The sequence below is a fragment of the Tamandua tetradactyla genome, chromosome 3, assembly GCF_023851605.1.
Source record: "Tamandua tetradactyla isolate mTamTet1 chromosome 3, mTamTet1.pri, whole genome shotgun sequence".
NCBI classification, from domain to species: Eukaryota; Metazoa; Chordata; class Mammalia; order Pilosa; family Myrmecophagidae; genus Tamandua; species Tamandua tetradactyla.
Window position 1 is genome coordinate 106,908,455 of NC_135329.1, and position 12,778 is coordinate 106,921,232.

The window sequence follows — 12,778 nt, forward strand, 5'->3', positions numbered from 1 at the left end:
GTTGACATTTTCAACATTCTGAGGAATTTTTCAGTAATGAGACCATTTTATTGTTTTTAACCCGATATTTCCCAGCTTTTCCCTGTCTTTTTAAAATAAGACCTCTATTAATATCTCTCATTTCTTGAAATGTTCTTTGTAAGACACTACTTTAAAGTACTTTGTGTAAAAAACATGCAAATAATATGCACAAATGTAAAAATTAAATTTTGGTTAAATCCTAGTTGGACTTTTTTTTGGCCTGCTTGCTTGGGAAAGCTCTACCCTTCAACTTTATTGGTGTGTGTGTGTGTGTGTGTGTGTGTGTGTGTGTGTGTGTGTGTGTGTGTGTGTGTGTGTGTGTGTGTGTGTGTGCCCATATGCTGTGGAGTCAACCTGAAAATAGATTGAGACTGAAAAGAGAATGATTGGAACTGGTCTTTCAGTTTGATTATCTGCCAGAGTCTCTATTGCTTCTCATAATATGCTTGAAAAGTTTTATTTGTACCTCAAGGGCAATGAGCCTGGCCTCATTTACAAATATGAATGCAGATACTAGCAGTATACCATCTTCTCCTTTAGGGAGTCTTGCTCCCTGCCAGCTTGTTTTATTTACTTCCTCAGAAAATGAATATCCATCTCCCTAGTATTAGATACAATATGGTTGATGGGAAAAGCAGAAGTTCTGGAATAAAATAGTTTGGATTTGATTTCCTGACTCAGGCCTGTGTGATCCTGAGCAAATTTTCTTTTCTGAAACTCTGACTCCCCACCTATAAAATGGAACAGATCACACCCACCTCTGAGCTCCTTATAAGGAGTGAATAATATGTACAAAGCCCTTAACACAGTGTTTGTCACATAGAAGCTCCTCAATAAATATTAGTCTTCTTAGCAGTTATATTTTGTTTTGAGCAGATCATGACAAAGAAAATTCCACAGGCATAAAGTCACACGTACAAAACCTCCTCTCTTATATTTGCCATTCCATGTTTCATGTCAAACTATAAAAGGTATCACTATTCTTTCGGTCCTCTGTTTTCATGAGGACGCTGTGAACTGGGGGAAGTAGTTAGGAAAGTTGAATTAGTATCTATACAGACATATGTTTGAATTCTAAGAATACATGAATAAATAACTTGAGAGTTTTTTAAAATCACTGAAATCATTTGAAATATAGCCATGTGTGCCAGTTTGAGTCTGTTGTGTATCCCAGAGAAGCCAAGTGCTTTAATCCTCATTCAATATTGTTGAGTGGGATCATTTTGATTACTTCCATGGAGATGTGACCCACCCAGTTGTGGGTGGTAACTGTGATTAGATGGTTTCCATGGAGATGGTTTTTCACCCATTCAAGGTGGGGTTGCTTACTGGAGCCCTTGGGAGCCATTTTGGAGAAAGCTACAGAATGAACAGAGCCAAGACAGCCACACAGCCAGAAATCTTTGGAAATGCAGAAGGAGAACATCCCAGGGAATCCTTATGAAATGGGAAGCCAGGAGAGAAAGCTAGCGGCCTTTGCCGTGTGCCTTCTCAGCTGATAGAGGTGTTCTGAACCCATCGACCTTTCTTGATTCAAGGTATCTTTCCCTGAATGCCTTAGTTTGAATATTTTCATGGCCTTAGAACTGTAAACTTACAACTTAATAAGTTCTCTTTTTAAAAGTCATTCAATTTCTGATATATTGTATATTGGCAACTTACAAACTAAAAGACCATGTAACTTAGAATTGATGCTGATACTCTTAACATCTGTTCAGTATAAATCACCATTCTCTGTTATTGTGTATTTTCTGGAAAATTTTGTACTATGATGTGATATCAGAGGACTGTAAATAGTATTTATAGAAAGTTACTGGATCAATAGCAAAATAGGGAATCCTTGATATTTGGAATACATTAGTGCCATATTTAAATATATTTGATCTTGGTTCAGTATTTCATTGGATCATTCAAAGGATGAATAGAAGCTATGTTAAGTGAGATACAGGACTGCCTTTCAAATTTTGACACATCAGATTATATCATTTTAGACCTTTGTCCATTGCCACTGTAGTTTCAGGCTATTAACCATTATGCATAAACAGAATAAAAGACTTATCATGTGATAATCTTGCTTAAGATTACCTATTTGAAGTTGAAAGGGCATAGAAGAAAATTAGAATTATAAAATTCTTCTCTGGCAATTGAATACAAAGCTGGATATGAATTGTCATTTTCAGGCCAGCAGACTATTCTGATCTCCGTTTTGCAAAAAAAAAAAAAAGTATGGTTGTTATATATGGTTGTCAGTCATGTCTGTCTCCAGCCATCCATTGCTAAATTGTCCCTGAAAGAATCCAACTTTGTCCCTATGAAGGATGACAGATGGGAGTTCTGCTGTGGTATCTGCAATTCTAAATGCCAAACGATTCCCTGGCAGTTCTCATTGATGTAAATATTTTGAAAGGCTAGGCAAAGCATCATTTTTTGCACTCTATTGGTTTAAACACCAGGTGAAGTCTTCTGTTAAGCTGAAGTAATAGAAGGAGCCTGAACCTAAATGTTCCTTGGACTGGTCTCAATTATTCTTTAATTATCATTTGTCTTGATCTGGTTGATTACAGAAGAGGATGTATCAGAGAGTTTCTGCCCCGCACCGCCGCCTCCTGAGCGGTTGGCTTGTGAAATTCCCTGCCGAATGGATTGTGTGGTAAGCGAGTGGATGGAGTGGTCACCCTGTTCCCAGTCCTGTTCAAATAAAAACTCAGATGGGAAACAGACCAGGTTACGGACTATCCTGGCATTGGCTGGAGAAGGTGAGTAACAATAAAGGTTTCAACACAAGAGTCAGTTCTTCATGGGTGAACCTCAGAATCATGGTTGTTCTTTTTCCCTAATAGTCATTGAAAAGTTCATTTTAGGGATGTAGCCATTCAGAGGTGATATCTCTCTTCCCTGAATCCAAATTTAGAGTTTTCTTTCCATGCATGCTTTTTTTCCTTAATCCTCTAGTTTATCAATGCTGTGTTCCCATATTTATATGAATTGTTTTAACCCATATCTATTTATGGACCATGAAATTAGATGGAAGGTAGGCCATGGCAGCTCAGCAGGCAGAGTTCTTGTCTGCCATGCCAGAGACCCGGGTTCAATTCCTGGTGCCTGCCCATGTGAAAAAAAAAAAGAAGAAATTAGATGAATATCATTTTTCAATATTTGTTTTCAGAAAAGGAAGCAAAGTTTAGTTGACATGTCCAGTTTCAATTAGCTCATGTATTTTGGATTATAACTGTAATATTTCTGGTAAAAAAAAAAAAAAAAAAAAGACTGCCAAATTAGAAATCAGGAGACCTGACTTCTTGACCTGGAGTAGCTAATAACACTGGCCACTGGCAAGCTATGTAATCATTATGCCCTGGTTTCCTGTTCTGTCATGCTGGCGTATTATGAGATGAGGAAACATGAAAGCTGTGAAGGTGTCTTTAAGCAGCTAAAAAAGTATTATGGGAATGTCAACAGGTGATATCAGAACAAATTAGAGAAGCAGATGTTGCTATTCTTTATAGCAGTTGTCCCTGTCCCTGAACACATGTCATCCCTTTCATGCCCTCCTTGGCTCCCGCTGCCTGTGGCTCAGTTAGAGCAGCAGGGAAGTGTGACCACTGACTGTGAGGAATTCCTTTGTAAGTGTGATTCTGTCCTGTCATCCTGAGAAATGGGGCCAGGGTCAAGATGAATGAAGCTTCTCATATTCGTAAGTGCAGTTGCTTCTACTTCTTGTGTTTCATATTTCAGGAAAAGAAAATAGTAATATTTAAAGGAGGAAAAATAACAAGAATGACAAAATCAGGTCACAAATCTTCCTGAGCATTTGGCACACTTGATAAAACATGGTAGCTTGGAAGAGTAGGAAAAGATCAATATTTTAAATTAATATCACTTTTTACATGGATATTAAAATGTGAAAGAAAAGGCAGTAATGAAATTTGATTGATTCACCCAAGAATGTGTGGGTGTACATCTCATCTCCCTGACAGTGGGTAGCACACTCTGAGATACTATTTCAGAGTTTAAGGATGGTCTGGATTTCTTAAATTGCAGTAAAATGCACACCTTGTGGAGGATTGGTGTCTCAAAACGGATCTCTGAGAAAAAATAATGCCTCTCTTAAGAAAGGGAAACTGTACATAGGTATTGTGTGTATGTGTGTGTATGTATGTGTGTGTTTTCAACCTAGTATCACTTCAAGCTCATGTGCTTTTATATTTAACTGACAAATGTATGTAAGCATGGTAATATTAAAAGAAAAACAGGGGTGCAAGGATACTTCAGTGGTGGAATTCTCACCTGCCATGTGGGAAACCAGGTTCGAGTCTGGGCCCCATACACTCTGGGGTGGGGGTGGGTATACTGTTGTGAACAAAGTCCCCTGTGACATATTACATATCTGGCTCTGTGTGTATATGCATAGATATAGAGATACATATATGTAGGGTGACATTTTTTTAAAAAGCATGTTACTTTGATATTTATCTTATGATTCATGCCCCAGAACTGGAAATTTGAGTAAATTTTTATTATCTATTCAACTTGGGCTGCTATCTGTTATTTAGCAGAGAAAAGGGCAATACAGTTGTCTCCATGTATTACTTGGAACGAAAGCACCATGGCCTTCGAGTGGAAAGAAGGGTGTTGTTTCTTAGGCTCTTTGAAGGATAGGACAAAAAGACCAACCTTCTAGACTGTTAACACAGCGACAGCCCAAACAGGAACAACATCAATATAACAACAGTGACAGCTATGACTATGTATTCTCTTTTACTTTTGTCTTTGCAGGTGGAAAACCATGCCCCCCAAATCAGGCCCTCCAAGAACATCGTTTATGCAATGCCCATTCCTGTATGCAACTTTCCTGGGAGACCTCACCTTGGGGGCCCTGCTCTGAAAATACATTTGTATCTGCCCTTAATGCAACCATTGACTGGGATGGAGAAGCAAGGTGTGGTGTGGGCATCCAGACGCGGAGGGTCTTCTGTGTCAAGAGTCACATAGGACAAGTGATGACTAAAAGGTATTATCAATATATTACTAGAAGTGCATATGAGTATGTGCAACCAAAAGCATTCAACAAGCAACTGCTGTATCTGGATCTGTGCTATAGTAACAGGGCTTTTTTTTTTTCTTTTTTCTTTTTTATAAAATTTTGACTCATAAAGACTAAAAATTATTCCTTAACAAAGAAAAGTACTGTTACAATCTGGATTGTTAGTGAAGTTATAGGAGTGTATTAGTTCATGGATAAAAGTAAATAATATCTGAAAGTATTGAATTGTTTCAATAATCAAACAAGTTTCTCTCACTGATTTCCGTATCTTTTACTCTTTTCCAATCACATGATTAGGTCAACATGAAGGTAGATTTTGTACTTTGAAAGTATATGTTTGTGTAACACTCTTCTTTAGGCCCCATGGATCTTTCCTGCAGTGAGCAGACAAATCCAAATAGCTCTTGTGTTTTGACTGTTCTATACCCACAAGTAGGTTATAATTACATCATGTTATACTCTGCAGGTAGAGATATAAATTTTTAATAAGCAATAAGAAAACCATCAAATTTGGGCATGGGACCTAGGCTATAGATATCAAAAAGAGTCAAGAATAATGCAAGGATGGGGAAGAAAAGGGCAGTTTGGCTGGTATATTAGCTAGGGTTCTGTAGAGAAACGGAATCAGCAGGAGATATCTGTAAATATAAAATTTATAAAAAGTGTCTTACATAACCATGGGGATGTAGAGTCCAAGGTCTGTAGTGCAGGCTGCAAGCTGGCAGCAATGATGAAAGTCCTCAGTGAACTCTCAGGAGAAGCTGGCTGGCTGAAGCAGGAAGAGTGATTGTCTCTTCTGAATCTTTCTTGAAAGCCTTCTAGTGGCTAGATTAAGCATCACTCATTGCAGAAGACACTCCTCTTAGCTGATTGCAAATGTATCCATAGCAGTCAGCTGTGAATGCAGCCAACGTGGTCATGATTTAAGTCCATGAAATGTCCTCACAGCAAGAGACAAGCCAGTGCTTGCCCAACCACACAATTGGGCACCACTACCTGGCCAAGTTGATACATGAACTGGAGAGCTCAACTATAGGAGTTTCATCTCTAGACTAAATAGAAGACATAACTCTTTCTCAGGCTCATGGGAGAAGGCTTGTGGAGATGCAAATGGAAGGGCACATGCAGTCTGCAGAGACTGGGTGTGAGACCTGTTGATAGGGATTCCCCAGGAGAATGTTTGAACTAGTCCCCTTCCTGTGATAAAAGTTTCTGCCCCACACCATGGAATCAACAATCCATCCTGACCAAAAGGGGGAAAAGAAGTGTAACTAATAAAGTATCAGTGGCAGGAAGAATTCAAATAGAGTTGAGAAGCTCCTCTGGAGGTTGCTCTTACACAAGCTTCGGTTAGACATTGCTACCTATAGTAACTTGCCAAACCTCAACCAAAACCATTCCAGCCAATCCTAAAGAACACCTAGGGCAATATATAAGATTCCACAAGGGTTCTATGTACTAGAGTAACTTTCTAGAAACCTACAATGTCCAACTGGGTCCCTGGACCAGATAAGTCCTGAAACCTAGCCCAGCCTCTCCAGAACATCAGATAGTTCCATTTCCCTACCCCATATTATTGACAGCCTCTACCAACATGAAAAAGTTAGAATGGCCATAGCCCAAATATCCCTAAAGAAAGGGATAGAAAGATCAAAGGTGATGGTGCAGTTATATAGAGAAGATAGGATTTAACAAATGAGTATGAGTGCCAAATCATTAAATTGATACCGCTTTTAGTTTCCAATATCTTAGACCAGCTAGAAGTAAAAACCTAAAATTATGGAGTTGTAACCCATGTCAATCTCTGAAATTTGTTCTGCAACTAATTTGTGCTGTGCTTTGAAATTTATTGCTTCTTTGAATATATGTTATTTTTCACAAAAAAGAAAAAAAAAGTTAATTGTGATGATATTTATTCCTTCTAGCCTTCTATTATTCTGGAGCAGCAAGAAGGAAAAATCTGAGAGGATGATATGATAGCCCATGACAAACTTGGCAATCTGTCCTATAACTCAGTGTTGAAGAGTGCTTTGAAAACTATTGCTTTTTCTTTCTTTGCTTTGTACATATGTTATATTATACAATTTTAAAAGTTAGAAAAAAAGCACAAAAACAATTACGAAGGAAAATAACAAGTGCTACAGTGAAAATAAAGCATCCATCACTTTTGCCATAGGAAAAAAAAAAGACCCTGCCCCAGTCACAGGGGTGTGAGTCACCAGGATGGGCTGGTGCAATTTTTTGACTAGTGTTACAAACTAGGCAACTTAAAATTTTTAAGCTGAACCTCAGAAAATGAGACCCTTGTTTTCTGTTTGCCATATTCTATGAGTATGAACTGAGATTTGGCACAGTCATTGCCGGACTGGTGGAAAATCAAGAAGAGAGAGAAAAGCTAATGCTCAGAATGATGAGTGATCAAGACAGAGCAAATGCTGGTAGCACCAAGCAGTGGGCCCACCCCTCCTAACTACACCTCTGCCGGGAACATAAGCAAATACCTTCACTATTCTGCCTAATTCAATCTAATTCTTTCTGTCTTGAACAACACAAATGCCTGCTTCATTTAACATGTGGCGCCATGGTAAAGAGTTCTGGGCTTTATCTTCACTCCTGCTAGGTTGCTTTGGTCACAAAATGGAAATAAAGCAAATAAGGTGGAAATAGTGCAGACTGGTCAATGCTGACCCTGCTGGTGCTAGGTGGCACTGCAAATAAAAGCAAAGGTCATTATAACCTGAAGTAAATCACAGCCAGTGACAGCTCACCTATCTCTCCTCCCCAGTGCATCTTCCAGAGGGCTAGGGATGAGTATTCGATATTGTTGTAACCCGGAGTTCAGCACAGTGCCTGGCACATAGGAAATGTGCAATAAACATTTTTGGAATTCATGAATGAACTAGACCTGTATGTAGGAGAGTAATGGGGTTTGTCCAGGATTGAAAATAAAGAATGGAAGGAAGATAGAGAGAATTTGATGTATATCCTTTGCTTCAAGAAAAATAATTTTGTCTACCCTGACAAATGTTGGCAATGGGAGCTATCATGAAGAGTAATTACAGGTCATGTCATACATATGACCTTTTGCTCTTTTTAATTCATAAATCTATTATTTCTGCTCTAGCATCTAACTCTACAGAGTTTTTTTGTTTTAATATCAACTTGTGTCAATTGTGGTTTTCAGTTTTTCAATTTGTTAGATAGCCATAACACCATGTGAGCAGATTGTATCACTAGGAGTCATAGCCAAATATGCACAATAACATTTGTATATCACCTGTCTCAATGATATTCTATTTCATGGGGTTATGGTAAAATACTGAAGAGATTTATAAAGGCACTTACTTAGCAGTATGAGAACTCGTCTTAACTGGGAAGACTTGCACGTTGGTTTTGTTTGGCTTTATGACCTAATTTTCACGTGTTTTAAAAAAATATGCATGAAACCTTAAGATGAATATACAGATAAAAATAAAATAAATATGGCCTAGGTGGAGGAGTAAGGTCTACATAAAATGCAACAAACTACTATTCTTTATAGTGATGGAAAAATGTAAAGTCTGATTGTCTCCCTTCCATGAAACTTTTCACCTCTAGAACATGAAATGAAAAATCTACCTGGCATGAATGTAATTTATTATTTTCTTAGCAAAGATGCAGTAGAATTGAGAATGACACCAACTGACCAAATTTTCCACATAGTTTTAAGGGCTATTTAGACATGAGAAGTTGGGTTAACTAATCAAATAACCTTGTATTCCCTGATAGTTATTTTAAATTACAGTTTTTTCAAAGAAACCTCTGAGCATATCAACTTACTCGAAGATTGCCTATGAACTTAAAGATTTTTACCACTAGAAGGATGTCACAAGCACTAGAAGTTTACTGTTTAGACCATAATTCGTAAGCCAATATGTATTTGTTTGAAAATTTGTATTTGTGATTACAATATTATTATCATACAGTGAGCAGCCTCCAGTTTAGCTCTGGTTTATTGACACAGAAAAGTGATTCACATAGATGATTTCTCCAACACACTCGCTCTCTCTCTTACATACACACACACACACACACACACACACACACACACACACACACACATTGCTATTCCTTTTTGTACTATTAATGAGGCTAGAGACTTAACAACTTAGTTTTAATTTTTACTGTATGCCTCCAAACAACCCTACTAAATATGAGCAGTCTGCATGGACTTTAGTAAAATTAATTAAAATTCTTGAGGTTACTGAGATTAATTGAGGTAAGAAAACAATACCTAGAGTCCAGTGAAGCACACAGTGAGATTATCTACAATATATCTTTGCTCTGCCCTTTCAAAAAATAATAATAACTCTGCTTTTTCATGTGAATGCCTTTGCAGTGAAAACAGATCCCCTATTACTTGTACATTCCTTTGAGATGGGGACAAGGGAATAGAAATGGAAAGGAAGAAGAAAATATCCTAAAGGAAGAGTTGCTTTCTCATTAGGGTGAAAGAAGTCCCCATGGAATTGATGGGCTAAAAAAAAAAATATGTTTTTATCTCCAAGCCCATTGCCCTGGGAAGCACAGATTTCCTTGCAAGTTCTTACATCCTTGGTTTGGCATTTTGGTTTCCATGTACTAGAACTTATCATATCCAAAAATGAGAATCTGATTGTGTACAATTGAGTCAGAAATGAGAGCTTGTTGGGATATTTCTGGGATTTTGTTGAACTATTCAATGTTTTTTTTCAGTTGTAATGTACAGAAAAAATAATGATGATTAAAAATACAAAATTCAAGGGCTTCGATAGTTACAGATAAGACATTTTCTGCCTTTAATGTGGAGCACCTGGCATTTTGTGAGATATGGTAGTAAATAACTCCATTTAATGATTTAATGTTTAGAACATTGACACGTTTGGCCCATCTAGCTCAGAGAGATAAGCACAACTACCACTCAGTTGGATGACTGACCAAGGTGATGGAGAAATGTGTGCCTGCATCTTGATTATGGGAGAATAACTTAAAAAAATCCCAGGTCTTTGAAGCACTAGTTGATGTAGTTCAACACAGTGCTTTGAAGGAGCTGAAGTCTACAGGGCGAGCAAAAGACAGTAGATATTGAGCATTCCAGTGTAAGTCTAGGAAAATATATGGGCTGAAATGGAATACGTTCATCCATTTATTGAGAGCACTGCCAATCCAGGATAAAAGCATCACATTAAAGTGGGAAGTGAAGGCAAGGGCCATACTTTATTTACCAACTGAAAAAGCAAATCCATTTGTTTCCCTGGGATTTAAGGTTTCAATTTTGTTTTAGAAATGGCTGGAGAAATGAGCCTAATATCCCTCAGAATTTATTTGTCTTTAGGCTTTAATAGCATAGACTGCTACTCAGTCATTCACTTGCAACTTTTAAATATTTACTAAGAGTTAAGATGTGAGATTTTTAAGATATGATATAAAATGGAATATCACCATCAAGGCATTCAAAATTAATGTATGTACAACATGTGCTTACACACACAAACACACACACACACACACCAAACCAGTAATACAAAAGATGTTAAAAAAAGACTTCCTTTGGTCAATGACAATACAGTGATATAAAGAATAATCTTAGTATTTGTAAATGGAGAAGGGGGCACGCAAGTTGCTATGCACAAAGAGAATACTTTTGCAGATTAAGAATAAATTTATAGACAGAAATTGGAAATGTAATGGTTCTTCTTGAAGGGGTAGACATCTTTGAAGAAAAAGACAAACCTTCTTGGCAGAATAAATGAACAAATAGACAATTTTCTGACTATAAGGTATATTTTTCCCCTATCAGATCAGAAAGCTCATGGCTTTCTGAATAGGTCCTCATTTCATTGCCTCTTGAAGAATATATAATTTGAATTTGACCTTTGCCATTGTGGGAATGATATTGCTTCTTTCTTGTGGACTTATGGGGAAAATATAGAGAGGGAATATCATTTTACAGAAAGCTGGCATTGTCACAGTGAGCATTTGTTGTGAGTGATGCTAATTATTGGTAAATAAAGTAGATACTATCAGTTCCTTAAATAAAATTAACACATAGTGTTAATTGAAGTAAAGAATACCCCTGCAATATAAGTAGCCCTCTGTGGAAACTGACACCTAACCCCACAAATATTTTACGAATGCGTGAGTGAGAGTAATGGGTGGGTAGAGGTAGGAACCCCAGGTCTCAGTGGGCACACAGGGAGGTGGCATTACTTAAGTTGTATTTGGATTTTCAACCATATGTTAAGAGAAGTTTGGGAGGAGTTAACATAAATAGCAGTTGCATTTATTCTTAGTAGGCTAAGAGTATGAACATAGGACTTGGGAATAATTTCACTGTTTTCTGCTATGTCTACTAAGGTAGGATATAAATTTTCTTCGCAAGAGTATCCTGTTTAAATAATACCATGTCCTCATAGAGGTGCTCTTTCTTTCTATTATTGTTTTCACTGAATTGACCTATTTGATAAGCAGTTTTTATTAAGGATGATTAACAAGAATGCCACAAGTAAATAATTTTTGAGTGATTTTTCTGTGGGTATATATATTTTCAATTTTAATTTCTCTGTAAGTATTACATACTCCATGTTAAAAGTAAAATAACAAAGAGGGACTGATGAAAAAAGCACCAGGCCCTCAAACAATTCATTCTCCAGTTGTATTCCCACTTTCCAGATACAACTACTTCTTAACAGTTGCTGTTCTTTTTTTTACCTGTTTCTCTGTTTTGACTGGGTAAACAGTCACATGATTCACCAATCAAAACAATGGGCAAGGTAAACAATAAGAAGTTTTTCTCCCACTGCTGCTCCCATTTTTTTCTCTTTCCATCCACTGCCAACCATTTTATTGCTTATTAATCTGCCATATCTCTATGCTGATATAAACAAATATAAAGTATATATTCTTATTCCCCCCCTTCCTTTCTGGTTGTTACCTCTTGCTCTAGTTTGCTAGCTGCTGGAATGCAATATACCAGAAACAGAATGGCTTTTAAAAAGGGGAATTTAATAAGTTGCTAGTTTACAGTTCTAAGGCCAAGAAAATGTCCCAATTAAAACAAGTCTATAGAAATGTCCAATCTAAGGCATCCAGGGAAAGATATCTTGGTTCAAGAAGGCCGATGAAGTCCAAGGTGTCTCTCTCATCAGAGAAGGCACATGGTGAACATAGTCAGGGCTTCTTTCTCATCTGGAAAGACTCATGGTGAGCACAACGTCATATGCTAGCTTTCTCTCCTGGCTTCCAGTTTCATGAAGCTCCCTGGGAGGCATTTTCCTTCTTCATCTCCAAAGCACTGACTGATGGACTGTCTGCTTCATGGTGCTACAGCATTCTCTGCTCTCTCTCAATCTCTCATTCTCTAAAATGTTTCCTTTTTTATAGGACTCCAGTAATCCAATCAAGACATATCGTCACCTAATCCAGTTTAATAACCACTCTTGGTTGGGTTACATCTCCAGGGAGATGATCTAATTATAGATTCAAACATACAGTATTGAATAGGGATTATTCTGCCTTTACGAAATAGGATTTTGATTAAAACATGACTTTTTAAGAGAACATGCATCCTTTCAAACCAGCATACCTCCTAAGTCTAAGTTAGATATAATTTTCATATGCCATTAATTTCTTTTTCATTTATCAATTTAAAATGTTTCTCCTGTGATTCCCTCTGGTAAAAGGCAGTGAGCTTTA

General features: G+C 37.3%; 1 protein-coding gene across 1 annotated transcript in view; it reads left to right on the forward strand.

Annotated features, from left to right (window-relative positions):
- THSD7B (thrombospondin type 1 domain containing 7B) overlaps positions 1–12,778 on the forward strand; it is a 535,886-nt gene that overhangs the window by 160,377 nt on the left and 362,731 nt on the right. Inside the window, exons 6-7 of the mRNA XM_077151771.1 lie at positions 2,586–2,777; positions 4,798–5,032. Coding sequence (XP_077007886.1) covers positions 2,586–2,777; positions 4,798–5,032 — 427 coding nt within the window. The remainder of the gene's footprint in view (positions 1–2,585; positions 2,778–4,797; positions 5,033–12,778) is intronic.